At 39.5% G+C, this 26,177-nt stretch overlaps 2 protein-coding genes across 2 annotated transcripts in view; both read left to right on the forward strand.

Moving 5' to 3' along the window:
* The first annotated feature begins 902 nt into the window (after positions 1–902).
* LOC134820051 (uncharacterized) overlaps positions 903–26,177 on the forward strand; it is a 51,131-nt gene continuing 25,856 nt past the window's right edge. Inside the window, exon 1 of the mRNA XM_063830257.1 lies at positions 903–927. Within this exon, the coding sequence (XP_063686327.1) occupies positions 924–927 (4 nt within the window). The 5' untranslated portion in view covers positions 903–923. The remainder of the gene's footprint in view (positions 928–26,177) is intronic.
* LOC134822040 (zinc finger protein 236-like) lies at positions 14,930–20,853 on the forward strand. Its single transcript, XM_063832881.1, has 6 exons — positions 14,930–15,057; positions 15,830–15,962; positions 16,427–16,510; positions 17,651–17,779; positions 19,285–19,502; positions 19,833–20,853. Exons 1-6 carry the CDS (start codon positions 14,947–14,949, stop codon positions 20,409–20,411), a joined length of 1,254 nt encoding a protein of 417 aa, XP_063688951.1. The 5' UTR covers positions 14,930–14,946; the 3' UTR covers positions 20,412–20,853.

Genomic DNA, 26,177 nt, shown 5'->3' on the forward strand with positions numbered 1-26,177 from the left:
CTTATTATCTGACGTAAAAATTGTTTCAACAAAAGTTTTTCTTCCTGATAATATGAACACACTCGATTGATTCGCAACCTTTTACGATGTTCACAACTAAAGATATTCGACAAACAAGAAAGGTGGTAAAAAGTGGTAAAGTGGCAAAAAGTGGCCTTAAGACACGTGGAAAAGTTTGGAAAAGTTGGTCAGCCATAAAGGGCACCTAATGGGACTCAAAAACGTCAAAAATCCTCTGAAAGCTTCGTGTGTCAGCAGATCGATTTTTTCAGACGGATCTGTCTGTACTATGTGTCTATGGATAAATATGCTCGCCTAGTTTACTAAGCTTGAGCACTCTAGGGAATGAATAGATCTACCGCTCAGCTTAAATGCAAAGCTCCTAACTTGTAATGAGTTTGTAGAGCACTCTGGTACCTATGTAATTCCCTCATTATTAAGGCCTTGGTGGCCCAGTGGCGCGGCGTTGGGCCAGTAATCGCAAGGTTGCTGGATCAATACCCGCCATCGGCAAAACCAACCTTGATGATTTGAGCCATACTGATGAGTCCTAATAGGACGAAACACTGTGTCTATGGATAAATATGCTCGCCTAGTTTACTAAGCTTGAGCACTCTAGGGAATGAATAGATCTACCGCTCAGCTTAAATGCAAAGCTCCTAACTTGTAATGAGTTTGTAGAGCACTCTGGTACCTATGTGATTCCCTCATTATTAAGGCCTTGGTGGCCCAGTGGCGCGGCGTTGGGCCAGTAATCGCAAGGTTGCTGGATCAATACCCGCCATCGGCAAAACCAACCTTGATGATTTGAGCCATACTGATGAGTCCTAATAGGACGAAACACTGTGTCTATGGATATATATATATATATATATATATAGTTTTAATACTTTCAACACTACTATATAACAAATAATTTGAGGATGACTGTAAAGGTACATTTTACCGACATTTGAAGTCAAGGCGTTGTTTTACTGATAGTTGTGGCTAACTAATAATATATATATATATATATATATATATATATATATATATATATATATATATATATATATATATATATTTATCCGTGCCATTTTACTGACACCACGGCATCAACTTTAAAGCGAATTTCCGCAAAACCCGTAAAAGATATAGAACTGAAACATTTTTGACTGGGTCAAATGCTTTAATGGCCTCCAATTCAGCATGAAAAAATAAAAATTTGGCCAAGAATTAGTGATTTTATTGTAGCGCGATGCGTTACTGTGCCGCGCCGCGCACTTAATAAGGCTTCTCATGGCTAGATCGGCGAGATGCGCTACTGTGCCGCGCCGAGCTGCCATGAATTGACATCGTCAATTAATGATTTTAGAGCCCAAAATTTGGACCCCCAAGTGGCGTCAAAAACGCGAATTAAATAGGTAATAATTATTTTGGTCTGTTGAGTATTGACACCGTTTAGAGTTATATTATACGGGTTCCTGCTAGTCCATATAAGTCAACAGGACCATGCCTCAAGATAATCAATCCACCATCTAGGCCTTATCAATATCCCTGGCTCGCCTCTCCATCTCTTCAAATGGGGCGGCCTGTCAAGCTCTTTAACATGGTGGGTGGCGGGTGCAGAGCAACGATCGACGTTGATTGACGATTTCAATCCATCGAGATCGTTGCTCTGCGAAGCAGAGCAACGATCGACGACGATCGATGCGAAGCAAGAATGTTAGTTTGCGTGGCGCGTCGAAACGGCGAAGTCCTCCAAGCAGTTTTTACAAATTTTATTTAGATTTTTTGGGGCCATTTATGATTTAAAATGTTTCCTAAATGCTAAAGAATGTGATAAGAAATTTTCATCAAGATGTAAAGCAAGGAAATTGGAAATGAAGCACGAGCAGAAAGAAGTATCAAAAATCAACGAATTTCGTCAAATTACGCGACTTTTACACTTACTGAAGTTCCAAAAGCCGCGCATCATCAAATATGGGACATAAACGAAATTAATTAATTATTTCAAAAAGTAATAACAAATTTGGTATTGTGAAAAATTTCACACTCTCTAGAAAACAATGGCACCCAAATTTTCAAAATCCAAGCATGAAGTTTATTTTTTATTGTGCACCTCTTACTTTTACTAATTTTGTAATTTGCTCGCCCAAAAATTTCACGTGACTTTGGTTTTTATGGTTTTGCAGCCGTACAAAACGGTTTTACATAAACCCTAATACCAACCCTAACCCTAACCATAACCCCGAAACTAACCATAACCCTTACCACAACCCTAACCTTGTATCACGTCGCATGACCCCCATCGTCGTTTCACTATAGAGTTTCTATGATACAGGGGGAGCCGCGCACTCGTGCGCGGCGGGTCATACAACGTATGACAAGCTTCTCGCTAGGTCGACGAAATACACTACTGTGCTTTGCCGAGCTGCAATGAATTGACATCGTCAATTAAGGGAGAGCACTAAGTAAAGGTTAATATATGTAACCTAAAGGTTAATATATATGTATAAGTAAGAAATCGTTTAAGCATTCGAATCACTTGCGAAGCACCTGGAAAACAAATCTACTCTCGCTATTTTGTATTTGCTGGATTATGATCATCATTAATCACTCTGCACTCGACTATTACATAATATACTTTAATAATAACTATAAGTTTACCTGGGGACCTCAGGCTATTATGTTCATAAACCGAATAGAGATTCGGCGGAATGACAGGCTGAGCGCGGCCCAGTAACTATAAGTCTAACACGTTCTCTAAATCTAAGTGGCCCTGGGCCTGAGTGACTATTCAAACCTTACCTAGCTTGCTAGTCTAACTCTATTGGGATTTTACTAATTCGCTCGCCTTCAAATTATCACGTGACTTTGGTTTTTATGGTTTTGCAACCGAACAAAACAGTTTTACATAAACCCTAATCCCAAATCTAACCCTAATATAATCATAACCCCGAAGCTATCCACAACCCTAACCCTAACCCGAGCCCTAAGCAATAGCATCCGTGTTTAACTAGCATGTCACGTGATCAAAACAGTTTTTGCCCATAACTCTCCAGGGAAGCATTTTTACCATACTAGTAGTAGTACTATTAGTATTACAAGTAGTAAGTAGTAGTAGTACTAGAAGTATAAGTATAACACTAACAGTCAAATACCTTTATATACAGATACTTATATTATTATCGGACTTTATCTGAACGGACATTAATCGGACGCTGGAGCATGGAGGCCAAGATCTACAACAGGCTGCTTCTCAATCGTATCAGAACTCATATTGAACCTCGCTTACGGTACAACTAGAATGGTTTCCGTCCTGGAAGGGGCACTCGTGAACAGATCTTGGCCCTTAGGCGAATAATTGAAGAAGTCATCAACTTCCAGCTCCCCTGCGTCATCTCCTTCATTGATTTCTCTAAGGCGTTTGATTGCATCTTTAGATCTCATCTTCCTAACATTCTGGCGTCCTATGGCTTCCCTAAGATAATAATCAAAGCCATTATGTCCCTTTACATCAACACCAAAGCCAAGATCATGACCCCTGAAGGTACAACTCGTGAATTCCTGACCAACCTTGGAATTCTCCAGGGCGATGTTCTTGCTCCGCTTATCTTCATTATCGTCCTGGACTTCATTCTTAGACTGGCAATAGGTCCACAAGATGGGCTTAAAGTAGGTTGTGATTACATAGCAGATTTGGACTTCGCCGATGACTTAGCTACAATCACACCCAGCTTCAGCGATAACAGCCGCCTCTGTCAAAGTATCTCTGATATTGCAGCCCGGTATGGTTTACTCATCAACATCGAGAAGACAAAATACATGTCCTACAACCTACCACGGCCTGTTAACTCGGATGATAGGGTCTTCATTAACAGCAACCCTCTCGAAGAAGTCCACGACTTTAAATATCTAGGATCCTACATCGCTTCAACCAGCAAAGACATCAATGTCAGGAAAGGCCTTGCATGGAAAGCACTTGAAAGTCTAGATGTTTTCTGGAAATCTGACATGTCTAGAAAGATCAAGACTAAAATTTTCAGAACTGCAGTCGAGCCTGTTCTTTTATATGGCGCAGAAACATGGACTTTGAAGAAAGCTGACACTAAAGCACTAGACGGTGTTTACACACGAATGCTACGAAGGGTCTTTGGTATCTCATGGAAATCCCACACACCTAACTCCGTCCTCTACGGAAATATCCCATCGGTGACTGATACCATCAAAACACGAAGACTTCGTTTTGCAGGGCATGTCTACCGTCTACAGGACCAACCTGCTCAGCAACCCCTTTTCTGGCAACCATCTTACGGCAAAAGGTATCGAGGACGACCACACAAGACCTTTCCGGACGTCCTTCAAGAAGATATTGGTTTAGAGCCCCACATGATACGTCTGCTCATGAGTGATAGAGATAAATGGAGACATGCGTTGACACGAAACTCGTTCCAGATTTCATCTGGACCGACCTAGGCAGGGCAGGCAGGCAGGCAGGGAGCATGGAGGCTGAATTCATTTTGATGGGCGTTCAAATAAAGTCCGACAAGTGACAAGCCACAACACACAAGGTATCTAAATTAAATACATTGAATGAATGCCTTCAATCCAGCGTTAATTTTAATGTCCGTTTAAAAATATATCCGTTCACGTAATGTCCGTTCACGTAACGTCCGATAAGGTTTGTCACAATTTAAGTCTTCGTCTGAACTAATTCGTATACATCATATTTATAATTATATTTCCTTTTCGTCTGGGTTGGTTGTGGTGAAACTGAAAGAAACTACAGCAAGAGCGGAGAAATCAGGATTCACTATCAAATGATTTTAATTGCAAATTTATGAATTGCACATAAATACATAAAGTAAAAATTCTCAAATATTTCATAAAAAATAGTTTATTATATGTTTAACGTAATTGTGAACATTTCTGTTCAAAATATATTTTTAAAGTTTCTGAAAATTTACTAATTGTTAATTTAATTAAAAGTTGTTAAACAAAAAATTGTTCTCCTTCATTTTTGAACAATATGGTTTAAACTAAAATCTGTTACGATATTAAGAAGTTGACCAATGTGGTAAAAAATGGCAAAACTAAAATTAAAAAGTGGTAATCGTGGATTTTGCTGACGTCAGAAATTTTGGGAACTCTCTGGGATGATTTCTGGGACCTGTCACGATAGATTTACTTGAGCGGGGGATAGCTGAAAAAAGTTTTTATTTTATCACAAAATCTTAACACTCACTTAGAAGTTTGACGTTTTTACGTTTAGCATTTAGACTCCACTTGGTTGTCTGAAGCAGCCTTTTAAAATATCGATCTCTCGCCACGAGTCAACTTCTCACCAATAATCATTCCACACGTGTACCAGAAAATAAAGCATTAAACTTGTTTAGTTGCCATTTGTCAAATAAATACAGTGTTTTAAAGTGCACACCGAATATGGCTTATACTTAAATGCTTACCCCTTTGCTTTAGCTCGTTTCGAAAGACACGTGCACCTGTCCTGACTACCTTACCAATCGCGCGGCGTCTCTTTAAACACGTGGGCAGATATAACCAATCAAGGAGAGAACCCTTTACCGGAGTTGAAGCACACGTGCCTGGATTTAATAGAGAGTTTAATAGCGTCGCGTGCCTGCATCCCCTTTATATTTGTCAGTCTGTTACCTTAGAAATAAGCTTCAATTTCTATTAAAAGTTGATTTTAAAACTTCAATGTTTTGAACGTGCTGTTAATTTCTGAAATAAGTCATGATGTTAAAAGTCAGTAAAGAGCCGAGATTTAAAGCTCGGTCAATATAATTTAGCTCGTGTAGATAAAAGGTTGACTGGTTGCAGAAGCGTATGGTTACTGGGCAGTATTTAAGCTGTCGAGATACGTGAGCAGTGAAAGCGTTGCATTACATGTTGCTGTGTGATCCCCACAAATCGTTCTTGAGATTTGAGAATTGCGTAATTTACAGATTTTTGCAGAGGACACGATCAGTAAGCTGGGCCCAGTACCACATTGTAGTTGCACTATAATTTTATCCGATGATATTTTTAGCACTTAATATTGTTGACAAACAATGGCCCATTAGTTGTAGGTTTACAACCTACCAGGACGCGCGCCGAGTTGGACTCGTCGACGGTCCTGTATATACGGTCCAATATATGGAACAGATATTTTACGAGTATCACCCGTTAACCCATTAGCAAATTTGCTCGCTTTATTGTTAGAATTTGTCATTCTTGTGGACAATGCTCTTCAACCCCTTGACCCCACCTCGCCCCAACTCTGAAACCAGCTTGATAAACTTGCAAACTGTGACAAATGCAATTGTAAAGACAACTTAGTGAAGAGGTTGTTCGCCAATAGAGCCTGGATTTCCTGCCCATGGCCAATCAGCAAGCAGTATTTAACACTTGTAAATCACGTGATCAAGAACAAGCTACTCTCCCATTATCTAATCAGTGTCAGACTGTTTAGTTAGTCCGGTATAACGCGTTACAATTCACCCCTCCTCCCTCACAACACACCTATAACGAGCTTCCTCTTCCTCTCCTGTCCAATCAGAGGCAGGAGTCTGGTCACGTGACTGCTTTGAGGATCACGTGACAAGTAGAGGATGCTTGCGGAGGTAAACAAGGTTTGTTTACTCACTTTGTGGACAGTTACTACTTTACTACTGTCTGCCTGTCTGTTAAATCTGTCAAGATTATATATGGAGACATTCTCCTAGGCCGGACTGTGAATCATGTTTGTTGTCGGGTTTCTATCAAGATATCTCCCTCAATATTTCGGCTATCTTTTTCTAGTGTGATCGTTGATAAAGATTACTATTTGTTTAAATTATTTGTTTAAAAACCAGGAAAATATCGAACACGTCTTATACTGCCACGACTCACTCACCATTCACCATTAATTAATTTATCTTGGTCAAATTGAAATACTAATACTAACAGATGAATTTTTTATTTCTATAATTTACAATGTTGGTCCACCCACCGCAAATATTGCTCCCAGTAATACTGCCTTTGTTAACGTCCCAAAAACCGTTGGTCTTCAAAATTGTATACTTACAGACATTTTGCGAATTTTAAGACAAAGCTGATTTAAAAAAATTGTATCTACGATTTTACTAAGGATTTTAAATTATTTTAAATCTTACGATTCCGTTTAAAGGTGTGAGCTAATTTACACGTTTAGTTCAATTTCTAATCCTGACTTGTTCAAACTTCAATCATACAGAAATATAGCAAGTAAGAATAAAACTTGATAGCATTTCTTTCGTTTTACTTTAAGTTTAATTTTTTTAAACTTTTTACAACGCAAGTTTCTTTGTCAGACGTTCTAAATATTATCGAACTGGGCCGGCGGAGGGGGTGCACGTGAAGCCTAGCTGTACAAACATTTCAAATTTTTAATTCTACTATAATACGTCATACTCGTACGGCTTGTCTTGCTCCCGACAAGCGCACTAAGCGGTTCTCATTTCTCATTAGGAAGGTGAGATAGGAATTATAGACAATCCGGCCTGGGGTGTGTGCTTGTAGGGTCCATTGAAGAAATTTAACGCTCCAGTAGTTATGCCATTCAACTGGCCAACTGTTTTATATGCCTCACTATAATGTCGCCTCAGTTGGCAGGCTGATTAGTATGATAAAGCTTGTCCAATGCTTTGCAGGGGTAACTAAATACTGCATAGACCTTGCTCTTAATTCTTTTGTATCTGCGATGATGAGTGTCCTGTACAGTCCGTCCTAATCTAGGAGGTGGAGGGACTATTATATGGAAGGGGGACTATTATTCGTCACATTTTCCGGGTGTGCACCTCAATCGATAAAAATATCGGGCAAATTAGAGGTAAAAAGGGTGATTGAGAAATTCCATAAACAAACGATGACTAAACTTGAAGATATTGGCTGATATACCAGAGGTGCCTGTAAATTGATTAAGACTATAATATTTGAACTGATCAAGTAGTATTTTTAATCGCTATTTTTATCGGACCCTTTTTATCGGACCCTTTTTATGTCGATCGAAGGTTTAAAAGGGCGATTGTCAAGGTCAACATGTTATTATGTACCATGAGTTGAAAGTATAACGATCTATGTTGAACAAGTTGACATCCAAATAAATTGTTGAATTGTGGCAAACGTGGTCATTATTATTTGACGGCTTTTAAACGAGAGTTTAGTACACTTTAGTTTACTGAAGAGTTCAGCAATTCATGTCTTCTTAGCTGTTATTGATGTCATTATATTTAATGATTATTACTTGGACAGATTTCGGCAGTTCCAAATAATTTCTGATTATTCTGATTTTTTGCGACAAATGATACTGCACTGTTAGGATAAACGACGTTTCAAAGTAACAACTTCGTATTTATGCTGACAAAATTGGTAAAAATGTGAGAAAACTGTCTCATAAAATTTATAAATCAAAAATGGCTAAACGACAACAAATTGTTCAAATACTAGACTAAAATTAGAATCAAAATCTATATATACACAAATACTCGATCTGCTATTCAATAAACCTAAAACATCAACTGAACAGCAAGTACGTGATTGTGATCGTGTGATGGAATGACATGTACAGTGATAACAGATGATAAGGTAAAAGATACAATACATGTGAGATGGTGTATACACAATGTGAGTGAAAATATAATGATTGTGAGCGATATGTGAAAAAACACTAAAACTTACTACTACTAGAAAACTAAAACTGTACGCAATAATAAGAGAATGAAACTTAAATATCTAAAATTCTTCAGTACTAGCTATGATAAAACGTTTAATAGTATCCAGTTCTTTTCTCTTGTTAATTGTAGGGTTCAGATTAATAATAAACATCGCTTCGAAAATCTTTCTTCTGACAGTATTGGGCTCAATTCTTAAGACATATACTTCTAAACTGGGATTTAACCCCTCATGACAGCTCGAATAATGTATGGAAAAAGCTTCATTAACATTAGATGAGGTAAACGGGTAGGTAGCGTAACGTAAGTGCTCACCTACACGAGCATGTACTTTCCTACTGGTTTCTCCAACATACAGCTGGTCACATAATTTACACTTAATCTTATATATAAGATTAAGTGTAAATTATGATAGTTTGTAATAAAGATTGTGAAGTGAAGAATGTTGTATATATACAACATTCTTCACTTCACAATCTTTATTACAAACTATCAAAGGACAAATTTTACATGAATTAATACTGCACACACGTTTATCATACGGTCTATTACTAAATAAAATATTTCTCAACTTCGAAGTAGGTTTAAAGGTTACTTTAATAGGTAAATTGTTCTGCTTTACATAATTTCTAATCTTATTGCTAGCACTGTCCGAAATAAAATCTAAATTAAGAACTGTCCTGGAATCATCATCAAACACTCTGGCGCCTGTTAGAATTAATACTGCTACAATAACGTCTTGGGTTCTGGTAACCGTTTTTATTACTTGGAACTTATTTCAATCCGGAGATATAGGCCAGGTTTTAACTATGAGATCATGGATGAAATAATTTTCTGAAACCTTATTTTGAAATATTGGACTCAACAATGCGAGCAATGGAATCTGGAAGAATCCACAAAGTCTAAGGTAATATTAAATATCCGTTGTCCATGAGGACGGTGTGTCATTCCACACCCCTGTAGGAACAAAGCACTTACCATGCACTGAATCAGAAAACTTTATATTTTGTCTCAGATACTGAGGCATGTGGGAGGCAGGTGGAGTATTCAGCGTATTTTCCTATTCTCACCTCATTGATCACTTATGTGAATGAGTACTCTGGTATGCGCATGTGTTCAATTACGAGGTGAGTACTCACTGCTCCGACTAACATCTCCGTCACAGAGCTCTGCACGCTCTTTTGGTTTCAGCACGTGCGGCGCCCTGATAATTGGTAATTAAAACCTGTTGATTACTGAGTAACATTTAAGACATATTAATAGGCAGGTGGGCTGCTGAACAGTCATTAAGGGGGCATGTCGCCATTGGGTGATGGATCTGCTAGGGTGTTTTGATTGGTTGTAATGGGACTGATAGGGGTGTTGATTGGAGAGCTGTAGCCGGAAGGCAGGTGTCGGAGGTACCACTGACAATGGGGCACGCTCCACGATTACGTCTATTAGTCTCACTCTTCTTATAAGCTAGTCACTAGCGCCTCATCACATCACATGCGGCACTACCCATTGAGGGACCCCACAAGCTTCTCTCTCTCTCCACTTCTCTCCCCCTCTCTCTCACTCTCTCTCTCTGTAGAGAGTTGAGGACTAGTGGGAGCCTGTAAGCAAGCTCATGAATAGTTATCGATAAGAGGTACCTCCTGTCACGTGAGAGTTTAGGTTACCAGCCTAGTGCGTAATGACGGGACCCCGTTGCCGCGCTTAATCACTCTCTGTATACAAATTGACGAAGCTTTTGTTGCTGTAAACCCGACACAGTCCCATTGTATAACACTTCATGTCGCCCGGTCACCTGATCTATAATGCCTCGCTCTCATTGGTTGGAATTTCATGATAAGGCTCCGCTATTGGAGGGGCGCACATGCAAGCTAAACACCTTGGATTGCAGGCTAAAGTTTGGTAAAGCGTTCACGGGACCTCTTCTCCTCACAAAAGAACCTTGCTAAGCATTTTTATTCACTCCTTGCAGAATAAAGGGTAATGACAGCAATTTTCCTGGATTTCTTAGCAGTGCGCTTTGTCAAGGTGTAGATTTGAGGAGTCCGTATTGTTGTCCCGCCCTCCTCTGGGTGTCATGATCTTCAACCACTTTAGAGCCTGATTGCTACCGGTAAATCATGACAGCTTCAATCATGGGTCGTTACTTCATTCGGAGGGGGAGAACGTGTTGCCTGCACCAGTCACGTGACCCAGCCACGCGTCCTCCCTCCTCTAGTAGAGGACTCTAACCTCTCTACTACTACTGAGTACTTCTCTTACTACAGTTCTACGCGAGCCCTGCTGTTACCTAGACATGCTCTTCAGTGAGCAGCCCTGCTCATTTTGCACCTCGTACCTTGAACTGTCCTCCTTGTTCCATTGCTAGTCGTCAATAACAAGACACTGTTATTGTAGTGAGTTAAAATAATTGGGAAGTAGAACAGTCCCAGCCAGGGATTGGGGCTTATAGTAATACATGTAATGTCAGCACTCCATTCTATCACTTACATTATTTGTTATATAGTAGTGTCGAAAGTAATACAACTGTACGATATATATAATACTTACTTACTTTAGTACAATATTATCAGTACCTTTTTACCTGTACTACTACTATCTACCAGCTAGCATTATGTTTGTACCGCATATCTTCTAACATTGGTACCACATATCTTCTAACATCTTGCTTCAGTTTAAAAAGCTCAATAATCTATCAGCTAGCATTATGTTTGTACCACATATCTTCTAACATCTTGCTTCAGTTTAAAAAGCTAAATAATCTACCAGCTAGCATTATATTTGTACCGCATATCTTCTAACATCTTGCTTCAGTTTAAAAAGCTAAATAATCTACCAGCTAGCATTATATTTGTACCGCATATCTTCTAACATCTTGCTTCAGTTTAAAAAGCTAAATAATTCTGCTCTATATTTAAAATATACTGCCATGTATAAGTGTCTTTTTTTCAGCGAATATTCGTTAAAAATACGGATTTGTTAGCGCCAAAATGAGAAAATTTATTATAAAATCAGAAAAAATATTATTTATTCAGTAAATAATTCACATGTTGCGCCTCCAAAACTATTGGGTGTTGGCAGTTTCTCAGGGCCCTCTTAGTTAACCTACGAAAGTACTACATCTCTCCTGGTGCACCTTAACCCCTCCTGTTCTACCTAACAATCTGCATCTATATAGTTCTCATGTCTCTCCAGGTTGCGTAGTTAGACAATCTGGCTAATAACATTTGCCAGTCGTTGCTCGGGTTCTGCCTACAAAGCAAGGGCTCTGCATTTTAACCTCGCGCTACTTCTCTCTCAGCTTTGAACTGTAAGGGCTTTTTATCCACAATCCTCTTTTTGAGTCGAACATCTTCCTTGCTAACAGCATCTTCCAAGCTGTACGATATAGGAACCGATCCCTACTGGCATCTGTACTGGTTGCTGCTCGCTTTATAATTATTACACACATTATACTACGTTATATTTAATATTACGTTCGGTTTTAATCCTAATTACTTGTTGTAGCCTGAACATTCCCACTGGAACGGTTCTAATTAACCAAGCTTCCCCATAGGTCGATTTTGTTTTCTACGATATTATATTATCAAACGGTTATAATTAACATTGACCAAGCTTCCCCATATTATATTATCAAACATTCGATCCGTCTCATCTCAGTGGCACGTACGACCATTGATAATTTCACCCCCCCCCCCCACCCTTATGTCTTTAATCATTTCTCTTGTTCAGGAAAAAACATATAAATCAATTTTTATTCTCAAAATATTCCCAGTAATTTTATTACTCTAATTATTTAATGGCAAGTTAATAATGTAGCGACTTTTATTATTATCGATTTTTGATAAAAAGCAAACGAGTATGTTGGCATATAATTTTGTAAAGTTACAATATTGAATACTCTGCCTCAATTATACTCATCACCAGCTCGACTAGCCAAAGTCATTCTGCACATCTAATTGTTAAATCTAGATTAATACATTTTTAATTGTCAGGAAACTCGTTAGGACATTAACCTTGTAAGGTATTTGTTGCACTATATTCAAAATATTACCGCACGTACGTGTTGCCTCTAAATGCTTTTTTTTGCCATGATTAATCTACAACAATGAAGTTGTTGCCACGACAACAGTGAAGCTTGGTCGCTTCTAGAGGCCTCCCTCAAACAAGTTTAAGTTTGTTTACCTGTGAGCTAAACCGACAATATGATCGAGATGAATTGGTCAGTGCAGGAAGGTGTTGTAGATATAGATTTCTTGAATAATTTATGAGAAAAACATTAGCTCTGTTATCAGCGGGTGTAGCTTGCGATAAGAAGTTCTTGTCACTTCGTGTAATGTTTGTGTATCTGCACTATACACTAACTGTAAATTGTACACATCATGAAGCCGAACCTTCGCACACTTTATTTGGCTGATGACCAGAGTCATCTAGAAGTAAAGAACTATGGAGTAAAGAACTATGGAGTAAAGAACTAGAAGTAAAGAACTAGAAGTAAAGAACTAGGAGTAAAGAACTAGAAGTAAAGAACTAGGAGTAAAGAACTAGAAGTAAAGAACTAGAAGTAAAGAACTATGGAGTAAAGAACTAGAAGTAAAGAACTAGAAGTAAAGAACTAGAAGTAAAGAACTAGAAGTAAAGAACTAGCAGTAAAGAACTATGGAGACTTCGTATCACACTGTTAGATTAGTTTGAAAATTCTTACATTTTAAACCATGCAGCGCCACCTCATTCGCAGAGCTGTCAGCGGATCAGTAAACTGAGCGAACTTTCATAACTTTGCAGAGTATGCTCATCCAAAAGAAGGGAGAAGAACTGTAGTCATTTTAGTCAGTACAGTCAGTATAGACAATGCTCCAGATTCAGGCTACAGCTCTGCCGAAGATATCTGCTCTTGCACTGAAAAGGATCCGGAGCAGTCCAGACAACGACCGAAAAGGAGGACAGAATCAGGAACCTGATAACCTGATAACCTGATAACCTGATAACCTGATAACCTGATAACCTGATAACCTGATAACCTGATAACCTGATAACCTGATAATCTGATAACCTGATAACCTGATAACCTGATAACCTGATAACCTGGTAACCTGGTAACCTGGTTACCTGATAAAGTTGTTATTAACAGAGTGAATGACGATGAGGAATTAGAAAACAACCTTTTTTGTGTTCTTGGCTAGATTGGTGCGAAAGTTGTAGTAAGAGACTGTTGTAGGGTTGGTTTGAAGTGACCCTTCACGACTTGTTAAGTTTTCTCTCTGATAGTTCAGGTGCTAAAGAAGGTCTCCCCCTCCGTGCTATCTACATTTTCTCAGACAGAAAAGTGGCGGAGAGTTTTAAAGAAGCTGTGGCAGGAGTTGAAGAACAATAAGGCGGTTCAAACTTTACTTATTTTGGACAACCTTTCAGAAAATATTCCGCCGAAGATTTAATTAGGAGATGATTTTTAAGGTTTAGCCTTACGTAACCTGTAACTTTAAAAGCATTGTGAATATGACGATAGGCTCCAGTCGCCACTCAATCTGACGCTATCTCACCAAGAGACCTTAACCAGTCCACACGTGCTCACACTTTTCACTTAAACCATCTAAAAGTTGTTAGAGACCTTGTCACATGCCTGTCAATGGGTGATTTCGCGTTGATTACCGAGGTGATTTAAAGCTTGAAATATCAAGTATAAAGCCTAATGGTGTCTATTAAGAAGTTTAAGAAGTGGGAAAACATTAAAACAGATACAACACATTCCCCCACTTAATCATTAGTCTCATGATCCGTGCCTGCATTTAAACAGCGATTTAAATTTCGTTTACCGATAACCCTTATTCTCACGAGCACACTCCACGATTGCTTCGGCACGTGCCCGCTTATATCTCACCCAGTTATATCTGCCAGCTTGTGGTACCCACCATAATTTCCCACAACACAAAGCTGCAGGTAGGCCGGGTCCCCGGTGCACCTTGAACGGCTGAGCCCTACCATCTAATTGGGATACGACACAATGCTAATTGGGGTAATTTAATTACAGAATATAGGAATATAGCACAAGCTGGCCGAGGTGGAGGTAGAACATGATCTCTGGTCATTTGGCCCTCAGTCTCACAGGTCATGTTCCTCTAGCTCACTAGAAAACACCTCACTGTTGTTTTGTTGATCCTGCATTATCTTTTAGTTTAACCCCAACCAGTATTTATAGTGACCCCCCCCCCCCCCCCCCCCCCAGTTGAACTCCTCACTCTTAACCACTGTATCTGATCAGGAGATGGACCCCCAACATACTATGATACAGTTGAACCAGCTCGCTAGCTTATCCAGCTGTCAGACCCCCTGTCCTGGTAACTCCTCCTGTCCTAAACTTGGGTGTGACAAGCACTACTCCTCACCAACACAAGTAAATAACTTCTCACTCTGTTCTGGGTCCTGTACCGTGTTCACCTCCGACATGGTGTTTCTTGGCTTCTCAAATTCAGGATCCTAGAATTTCGAGCACCGTTCAACTCACTTATTTTAATGTTGGTATTATTGTTAGTGTGTGTCTTAGCTAGGAACAGGCGGGTATTTCTGGCTCTGCCGTCCCTCAGGGTGATTATAATGTTGTTTGACGTCCCTGATGCACTTTGAGTAGTCAGTTCCATTATAACCAACTGTTTGCAAGACCCACCTGAGGTTCGACCCTCTCCGCAGATGTAATCCGTCAACCGGACAGTCACATGACAGTGACAGTTTGTAACAAGCTCGTAATGAATTGCAGTAGTACAAGTCCACCCTAGGCTGGAGTCCTAGCTTCTCCCTGATTAGTTCGTTTGTTTGTCACGTGATTCTCGGCAAATAATCTGATTGGTTGTCCTGGAGACTGGAGATATAGGGATATGATTAGTTGCCGTGGAGATGTAGGGTTGAGACTGACCGGTTATCTGTCATTGCACGTGCAACATGTCAAGCTTGTGAACTGTAAAGTAAAATTGTAATCAGGCTATCAGTCATGCGACCATCGTCGACTTTCGTGATATAAAATTATAATCTGGATATCCGATCTCAACACTAACTCGAACCTAGTAAATGGTAAAACGAAATAAAGAATATCGATTAACCTCACCAAATTACAAGTGTTCATATTTTAGTGTTTCTACGACAATTGTCCGATTAACCGTTAATTCCTGTAGTGCCTGTACGGAGAGCGTGTCGGGAAAGTCAAGGACAGTTCAGGGTCCAAGAAGAAGCAATACGAATGTAACCTGTGCTCCAAGAGCTTTGCTCAGAGCATATCACTAAAGAGACACATCAGGACACATACCGGTAAGTGCACTGCCTCCCCAACTCAGCAACGTATTTTCAAAACACTCACCAAATTTAAAGTTGCATTTGGATAATATCCTCTCCTCCAAATATACAGTGTTTATTTCCTAGTCTTGATCGAGTACAGAATATGCGTCTATGAAGTCTTACTTTTAACGCTTATGACCTGAAGAAAAAAACCGTAGTCGTTTGAGACCCCCATTACACGAATACACGTTTTTATAAACATGCTCCTCGATGCTTCATTTTTCAACTCCAGTGTCTGTGTATACATTTGCACACTTTGTTTTTTTTTAGTTTGATGCTATCGTTGTTTATCGTGAATAATCAACATGTATTTAAAAATATATTCTATGGTGCTCTAAGAGGATTAACAATCAGTTAATAACTAGCTGCTATTATTACTAATTATTATTAATTACTATTAATTATAAACATTGAGATTACTGATAACTGTGCTGCAGGTGAGAAACCGTTCCAATGTAAAGACTGCAGCAGGAGGTTCACTAACTCCTCACACCTTACCACCCACATGCGCACCCACACAGGTGAGTTGCTTTGTTATCATAACTTATAACTTATAACTAATAACTTACTCGCTAAGCTTTTGTTAGTAAGTTAGTCTGTAATTTAAATAGGTGTTAGTCGCAAGAAAGCATAAAGAGTAAAGTAAATCATATGAGGACGTCCTCTTTAGAAATAATGTAATTTAACTGAAGATTTCAACCGAGCAGTCTAAATCACTTTACACTCGAACTTCGGGATGTTTCTAAAAGGGCCCCCAACAGCTGAAACCAGCTTGAAAGAGACGTATTTTTGAAAGCTGATTCCAAATCACCCCAGAGTTAAATGCTCCCTGGCGAGTTATCTGTTTACTATAGTACAACACAGTTTACATGAGCACTACTCTGGGGGACGCTGTGTGGTTAAACTTAATAACCATCGGTCATGTTGTTACTTCTTGCATTTCACCCTTCAAATATAATAAATGTCTTCCTCATTTCGAACCATTTAAAACTCGATCATTTTAAACAAATTATGCACCGTTTTGGAGAACTTGTCGTAACTGGTTTAATAGTGGCGTTGGAGCATGTGGTCGTGTGATAGCTAGCTAATATCTATGAGTAATACTAATAGTATAGCTACCTCTCTCTCTTTATCTCCCTCTGTCTATCTCCCTCTCTCTCTCTCTCTCTCTCTCTCTCTCTCTCTCTCTCTCTCTCTCTCTCTCTCTCTCTCTCTATCTCTCTCTCTCTCTCTCTCTCTCTCTCTCTCTCTCTCTCTCTCTCTCTCTCTCTCTCTCTCTCTCTCTCTCTCTCTCTCTCTCTCTCTCTCTCTCTCTCTCTCTCTCTCTATCTCTCTCTCTCTCTCTCTCTCTCTCTCTCTCTCTCTCTCTCTCTCTCTCTCTCTCTCTCTCTCTCTCTCTCTCTCTCTCTCTCTCTCTCTCGCGTGTAGTTACAACCAACTTTGCCCATGTTAGGGTTTAATTTGATAAAGATGCTACTTCCACTGGCAAACCGTGAAAGAGTATTTCCGTAGAAAGAGTATTTTGCTAGTAGTCATGAGTTTTTCACAACTGTCTCTCATTTAAAGAATGAATGTTCCCGTAAGTAGTGTGTCTCTGTAGGGTTCCCCGTACGTAGTGTGTCTCTGTTTGTAGAGTACTTCCTACTAACCTCCCTCTCCAGGAGAAAGACCGTTCCAATGCGACATGTGCGGCAAGAAGTTCTCCCAGCACAGCGGACTCCACGTGCACATTCGCACCCACACCGGAGATAAACCTTACAAGTGTGAAATATGCGGCAAGGGCTTTCTAGGTGAGGACTACTTTATATTTTCCCTCAGGTAATTTTCCCTGTATAAGTGTCAATGTGCCACTCCTCACTGTATAAGTGCTGATGTACCCCCTCCTCAAACCCCACCCCTGTATAAGTGCTGATGTATCAATGTAAAGGGGAGAAGTTATCTAAGTAAAGTACCTCAGTAACCGATTTAGCAACTTCCTAGACCTTCTCCAGAGGACCTGACAAGCGCTTCCTTTACCCCCCCCCCCCCTGTATGATAATCATCACTCTTGTAAAATGTAAATACTACCCACTAGCTTCCATTCTCTTGTAAATACTACCCACTAGCTTCCATTCTCTTGTAAATACTACCCACTAGCTTCCATTCTCTTGATACCCGTTAGTCCTCAGAAGGTGCTTCCTGTAGGTGTTATGCTCTTATACGACTCTTTTGTCTTGGATTCGTTAAACTTTCGACTTTCCTAGTCTCTTTGTTATCAGAAGCATTATTGTGCAACATGTTATCTAAAGTGGAGCCATGTGTAACTTATGGTTTCCACTTTTTTGAGCCAAGTGGTTTGTTCTGCAGAACATACACAAAGTACCAATGATAAAGGTATAATGTCTCCTTCCCTCTCCATAATCGCAAGCTAATAACAGGAGAATGTTTTGTGGGGAGCAAACTCTCGACCATGACCTTGGGTCTACAGAGTGGTCCTAAGTCTCCATTTACAAGGCAGACTGCTTTCTGATCTGATAAAATTAGACGCTGCTCCGAATCCCCAGACAATGACAGGCTGCCTCTCCTGATCAATATTCATCACATACTTCAGTCCCGATCAGCTCAAGTCATTTTGTAGAGCCGGGTACCCGATTCTAAAGGTAATACCCCTCATTCCGCTGTCATGAGTCCGAGGTTCCATTTGAAACGTTGGAGGAAATGAAAGCCATGGTTCACTGTCTGGGCCGTCATTATCACAAAGCCTTTGTGCGATTAAGTGCATTGTGCTCCCTTAGCTTTATTTATCACATTGTTTAAGGACCGACCCTTTTCAATATTCATGGCTTGTGGCAAACGTGTTCAATTTGCCTATGAATATTGATAAATTTAACGTTTACCAAATTATACACGTAGCAGGCTAAAGAACAAGATAAGTAGAACTGCTGCATTGTAGTACAAAAGTCGCTGCATACTGCATAGTTAGGGCTCGTTTGGCAGCACTCACAGGATGGTATGGACTGTAATTCAGAATCTTAAACACCTACCTCATTACGGGGTCATTGATACACACAAATTCAACTAGTTGGGAGCTGGCGGTCATTGTCACGTAATTACTCTGAGCTCTCGTCTTCTAATTGCTACGTAAGGCCAGACACTTCACTTGCATAATTTTAGACATCACGCAAGCCCTTGTATTAAACCCTTCTTGCATTCACCCCTTAAATTGGCCTCAAGCCCATAATGAAGAAATGATTAACCACGGATTAACTACTAATTACACACGGATTAGCTTGAATTACAAGTATGTATCTTCCAGATAGATCAGCTTTGAAGCGTCACGGAGCGACCCACCAGCCTGACCGGGAATTAAAGCGTGGTAAATCAGCTCAAGCTCGGAAAGCTGCGAAGCTGGTGCCCGATGCAAACATGTTGCCTACAGTTCCTGACCTACCTGTCAGTCGGCCTGAGGGTAACCCTAACAATGAGGCAGATGATCTGGCGAATCTGCTCTGTGCCAAGACACTTCAGGTCCAGGTTAGTACTTGCTTTGTCACTTTTACTTGGTTACAGAACCATGTAAATCTTGATAGAAATGTCAATTAGTTTTCTGTAGAAAAAAAAACATGAATAATGAACTAATGGTCACAATATTTAGCCAACTTTCCCAACTCTAAAAGTGTGACTGTAACACTATTTACAACTTGTATCAAGCTCATTTAGCTCATTGAGTCTTTAAAAAGACAGTGCAAGATAAGATCAATGTTGCTTTGACTTCTATCGCCAATTATAAGAGATGTAGATCTAGTGATTATATAGTCACATTTGGATGAGTTGAGAGGGTTTTTAATCCAATAAATTGTTCAGGATTATTTTACTGCGATCGGAGCGTCTAATATGAATATCCAGAGCGATCTGCTGCAACTCCTCGTCCAGCGCTCCCTCCTCACTACCGTACAGGCTACTCCTCAGATAAAACAAGAACCTCTACTCAGCCCCTTGACTACCTCCGCCTCCTTCTCACCTATATCATCCCCCGTTCTGATGACGTCATACTCGAGCGTCACCCCACCAGCTAGCATGACGTCACCGGTACCCGTGATAATATCCCGGGCCCTGGAGGCGGGGATACCTTCCCCTCCATCAACACCAGTACCCTCCTTCCTGGTGAGCAGTCCTGAACTATCCACCTACATCAAGTCCTCTCCCGGTTCGGTGTCACCCTCACGTGACATTACCACGACAACGCCATCACGTGATAACGTTGTCATGACAACACCACTGAGGAGCACAGCCTTGTCGCCCCCCTTCTCTTTGTCCCCTGAGAGCGGACTAAACTACCAAAACACTGGCAGTCCAAACATGCCCTTTATATGCGCCGTTTCCTCGGTAACGACAATAACCGATAAAGCTGAGCTTGATATGTTTCATACGCGGACAATATGATTAAGCTAAGGACTAAAACTAGAAATAAATTTAGGTAAAACTAAAAATTTAAATTTTAAAATCGGTTAGTTGCCATTGATTGAATTTTCAATTTTGAAGTAAATAGATTTTAAAACTAAAATTAATATTGTGAACTATATGCTTTACTGACTCACTCCCTATTCTAGAATTGTAGAATTATTCTAAAACGGTCGAATAATTGAAGTGACAAGATGCGCGTTTGCACTTGAATATGATTGTACTTTGTTGTTCGATAAAGTAGAACTGGTAAATGTTCGTATACAATTTAACTGTAAGCTATACTTTTAACAAATGATAATAAATTAAATTGATTTGAATAGCTTCATTGTTTCATGAAAGCCATTCTTTTTCGTTATTAAATTATAATCAATTTTGTGACTGTTAATTATATTTGAAAAATTGTTTAATTGATTTTACTGATAAAAAGTTGCTTTCATAAAATGTTAATTTTAAATTGATATTGCGTTCACCAGAATACAAAATATAACGACAAAAAGTTGATCAGAAATAGTTCCACTTAAATTCATATTTCCTGAGATCCCAAGGTGCGAGGATAGAGCCGACAACCCCAACCCCAACCCCAACCCCAACCCCAACCCCAACCCCAACCCCAACCCCAACCCCAACCCCAACCCCAACCCCAACCCCAACCCCAACCCCAACCCCAACCCCAACCCCAACCCCAACCCCAACCCCAACCCCAACCCCAACCCTAACCCTAACCCTAACCCTAACCCTAACCCTAACCCTAACCCTAACCCTAACCCTAACCCTAACCCTAACCCTAACCCTAACCCTAACCCTAACCTAAACCCTAACCCTAACCCTAACCCTAACCCTAACCCTAACCCTAACCCTAACCTCAGTCCTCAATCTCAACCTCAACCTCAACCTCAACCTCAACCTCAACCTCAACCTCCACCTCAACCTCAACCTCAACCTCAACCTCAACCTCAACCTCAACCTCAACCTCAACCTCAACCTCAACCTCAACCTCAACCTCAACCTCAACCTCAACCTCAACCTCTGATAACCATGAAATCGGTCGCTCGATTTTTCCAATCAATAAGCTTTATTACAATTTGTAATAATATAAGCCGTGATCGAATGGAAAAAGCGAGCGACCGATTTCATTTTTGGTATCAATTTGCATTTGCGGACGGTTATTCAAATTAATATCATTTCCTTTTGTTTGGAAAAGAGAGACACTGGCAGCGGTACACTCTACCCATGATTATGGGTTTTGGTCAAATTTACCTATGTAAAATAAGGTCTTCATCATCCGTCAGGTCCAAAAAAAGGTCTACAACATTTAGTTTCTGCGGGTGTTCATGGTTTACTGGGTTGTAGGCGAAGTTAGCTAGACTCGCAACGATTTCCTGCTTAGCATGTGCAACCTCGCTTTCACAATACTCTGTCAAAAGGGCCTGAGATAATAGGGTCACATTCTTTATTTTTATTTCTGAATTCGCTCATTTTATTTGCTACTGCTAACTACCCATGGCGCCCCAGTTACTCACTGCGTTACTCACTGCGTACTGCACTTTATAGATTTGGATTCTAGAGTACGTTATATTTTATCCCGGTAGTTGTACCACAATCCGCAATCCGCATTGGATATAGCACAATGTACAACAAATGTAAGAATGGACTTGACGGTGAAGGGCACAGGGGTGGTGGTAGTGGTACTGCTACTTTCCTTACTGGGTGAATCTCATCCTGTCATTCCGCCGCATCTTCAATCAGTTTATGAACAGAAAAAGCCGGAGGTCCTCAGTTAATAGTAATACTTTCCGAAAACTAAAAGCGTGGACAGTGAATACTAGGGCGGATTTCAATTTCATGATACTCACGAATATGGACACGAGGGATGATGATTAATCTACACTCGACTATTTATATCATAATCATATGTTTCTCTTCTATTCTCTCATCATGACTTACTTTCTCCCAATTCTTCTCTCCACGACTAGGTCCATGAACACTGTACTCCCCCTAGATTATAATATTCATTCCTCTCTACTCCTTGACAGCCCACGTTATCTTATACCATTTCTTGCTTGCTCCCACATCAAACTTTTCTTTTTAATTATCTCCTCTTGGTTTATAAGAAATGTTCTTCTCCCTGGTAAGCTGAATAGAGCCAAGTATTCCAGCCGCCTCAGGCGTCTAGTCTCTTTATTCATTCTTTGGGTTTTCTCTCTTAACTTTCTTTTGATAACTCTTGTTAATCCTTCTATGCTTAATCCAGGTCCCAACTCCCTATCTGTACTCTACCAAAATGTCCAAGGTCTTATTCCTTTCAGTAACCTAAGCTCCTCCCATCCCCTTCTTGATGGTAATAAGATTTCCGAACTTCAATCCTTTGCTAACATAGAGCAGCCTGACATAATTGCCCTAAATGAGACTTGGCTCAAAAATTCTATTTCTAGCAACGAAATCTTTCCTTCTTCTCAATATGAAATCTTCCGCAATGACCGCACGAGAAAGACTCATCCTCAAGATCCTAATAACCCTAAAAAGTTTAGGGAAAATGGAGGTGGTGTTCTTTTGGCTGTTCGGTCTGATCTCGATGCCACTACAACCCGACTACCAGTTAGCCTAGGTGCAGAAATGCTTGCCGTTAAAATTGCTTTTCCTAACAAAGAGAGTATTGTAATCTGTACTTGTTATAGAGTTGGAACTCTTGGGTTACCTAATCATGATGTCATAGTTAGTTATATTCGCAAGCTAGTTTCCAAAAAGAATCCCCCTAAAATCTATGTTATTGGTGATTTTAATCTCCCCCACACAGACTGGCTATCTTCATCCAGTACCGTACCTATTGAGCAATCCTTCATAGATTCTTTCAGTGATCTTTCTCTCTCCCAGTTGATCACATCACCCACCCATAAAAGTGGTAATACATTAGACATTCTTCTCAGCAATTATGATAACACAATCGATAACTTGAATGTCTGTGATCCTCATTCTGTGTGCAAATCTGATCATTTTCCTGTCACTTTTTCAATTAAAAGCTCCTTTTCCCGCAAGAAAACTCCTAAACGTAAAATCTATAATTATAAGAAAGCAAACTGGGACATTATTAATCGTGAATTATGCTCGATTAATTGGCAAGTCCTAGAATGCCTAGATCCTGATTCGTCTTGGAAGTTAGTTAAAGACTGCATTATGAATTTAGTTGATATACATATTCCTAAAGTAACTATTAAATCAGAGTTTCAACCCCCGTGGTTCGATAGTGAACTTTTTTCTTCATGCCGTAAAAAAGATAGACTCAGAGCTAAATTTAAAATTTCTGGTTCTATTTCTGATGAGTTAAAGTTTGTTACTAGCCGTAAAGATTTTAAGAGGCTTTCATCAGCCAAAATAAGAGATAATCTTTTCAATAGTGATGATCCAGCGCTTATAACTAAGAAGTTTTGGTCACATGTTAAGTATAAATCTAACTCCTGCCGTATTCCTAATTGTGTTAGTTATTCTGGACAGCTTCGGTTCAAACCCAAAGCTCAAGCTGAACTTTTCAATTCTTTCTTTTATAACCAGTTTTCGGATCCTTCACTTTATGACACTGACATCTCCTATGTCAATGATGTTGATTTTGATATTGACTTCGATCATCGGGATGTTCGTAAGCTTCTTTCAAATATTAATTCAAATAAAGCCCAGGGACCAGATGGCATACACGGTAAAATTCTCAAAAATTGTTCCGTAGGTTTAGCTTACCCTCTAACATGCATTTTTCGTGGATCTTACAACAGCGGCTACATTCCACAAGAATGGAAACTTGCAAATGTTGTCCCAATATTTAAGAAAGGTAAGAAAAGCGAGGTTGAAAACTATAGACCAATATCCCTTACTTGTTTAGTAATGAAAGTTTTTGAGCGCATTGTTAAACGTAAACTGCTTTCTTTGACAAGTACCCTTCTTGATCCCAGGCAGCATGGTTTTCTAGAGCACAAGTCATGCACAACCAATATGGTTGACTTTTGTGATAGCCTGGCATTGTCTCTTAACGAAAACATTATCAATCATGTTGTGTATTTTGATTTTGCTAAGGCATTTGATTCTGTAAATCATGATATCCTTCTTCATAAGCTAAAGACCTTATATAACATTGATGGCACACTTCTCAAATTTCTTACCAATTACCTTCAAGGCCGTTACCAAAGAGTGGTTATTGGTAATGAGATGTCATCTACCCTCTCAGTTAATTCTGGTGTCCCCCAGGGCTCTATTCTTGGTCCCTTACTTTTTGTATTGTTTATCAATGATATTCCTCTTGGCCTTTCGGATAATACTGATATTGTTTTGTATGCCGATGATACAAAAATCTGGCGTAAAATACATTCATCTTCTGATAATACTAATTTACAAATGGATATAGACTATCTCTCTGACTGGGCACTAAGAAACAAAATGCGATTCCATCCAGCAAAATGTAAAGTGCTTATTGTTTCAGGAAAACCATCTTTATCTCCTCCATTCGCATATAATCTTGATGGCTCTCCTCTTGTGTATGTAGAGTTAGAAAAAGATCTTGGAGTCGATGTTACTCCTAAGCTAAGTTGGAATAGTCAGTGCGACAGAATTTATACTAAGGCCTGCCAACAACTTGGTATGGTCAGAAGAGATGGCCATATTGTCATTGGTCAGAAACGTCGCCGGGCGCTTTACCTCTCCTTGGTTCGTAGCCAATTCGAAAATTGTTCCATAATCTGGCGCCCTTGTAATAAATCACTTAGTGATAAATTAGAAAGTCTCCAAAAGAGAGCTATTAAATGGATTCTGTCTGAAGAGGGCCGCAGTTATCCACCTGAGCAATATGTCAAAAAGTGCAAGCTTGTCGATATTCTTCCTTTGTCTCAAAAGTTTGACTTGAATGATCTTATTTTTTTCCACAAAGTTCTTAACAATTTAATTCCTGTATCGCTGCCTCACTATCTCTCTTTATATCAGGGCACTTCTCGACTAAGACGTTGCCACCTCGACAGTATGTCTATTGTGTCATCAATTTTACCTAAGTTAAGTCAGAATTCACACACCACATGTACCTCAAATAGCCCACTGGCAAAATCATTTTTCTACAGAACCCATATACTGTGGAATGGACTCCCTTTACAGGTAAGACAGATTGTTTCTACTAGTCTTTTCAAAGCTGAGGTCACTAAGCATCTATGGAAATGTTTATTGGATAGTGAAACAACAGTCTAGCCTAGTCTCTTTGCTCCCCATATTATTATTATTTTTGTTTTATTAATTTTTTTATCTACCTTCCTATACTTTCAACATCATATCACACTTCACCCGCACACCTTCTCACACATTAATGACCATTTCAGACCTGTATCTAATGTATCTGGAATTTGACGTATTGAAATTCCAATTTTGACTCTATATCCACAGTTATTCACCATGGATTTGTTTGTTATTAAATAGTTTTTCATAAATTTTTGGATTTAGATTAATTCGATGTAATGGGTCCAAGTTACTGCGGACATAGTTCACTATGTGTTTACCGTGTTTGGGTGCCCATCATATTTTACAGATGGGGGCGATATTTTGAACGATTCTATTTTATATTCATCTATTGCTGTACTCTGTAAAATTTGAAAAGTATTTAATAAAAAAAAATCACGTGACTTAGTTAAACAAGTTCTCTAGATCAAGATGGCCTTGAGTGACTGTAAGTGTACAGATTACACTTACAGATCCCTAAACGTTTACTCTGACCTGCCCCTAACG

The sequence above is a fragment of the Bolinopsis microptera genome, chromosome 1 (assembly GCF_026151205.1).
Source record: "Bolinopsis microptera isolate Bmic1 chromosome 1, MBARI_Bmic_1.0, whole genome shotgun sequence".
NCBI lineage: Eukaryota > Metazoa > Ctenophora > Tentaculata > Lobata > Bolinopsidae > Bolinopsis > Bolinopsis microptera.

Coding starts and splice junctions, on each gene's coding strand:
- LOC134822040 (XM_063832881.1), top strand. CDS start 14,947: ATGATACAGTTGAACCAGCTCGCTAGCTTATCCAGCTGTCAGACCCCC. Junction 15,058..15,829: donor ACTACTCCTCACCAACACAA/GTAAATAACTTC, acceptor TAATTCCTGTAG/TGCCTGTACGGAGAGCGTGT. Junction 17,780..19,284: donor ATGCGGCAAGGGCTTTCTAG/GTGAGGACTACT, acceptor TGTATCTTCCAG/ATAGATCAGCTTTGAAGCGT.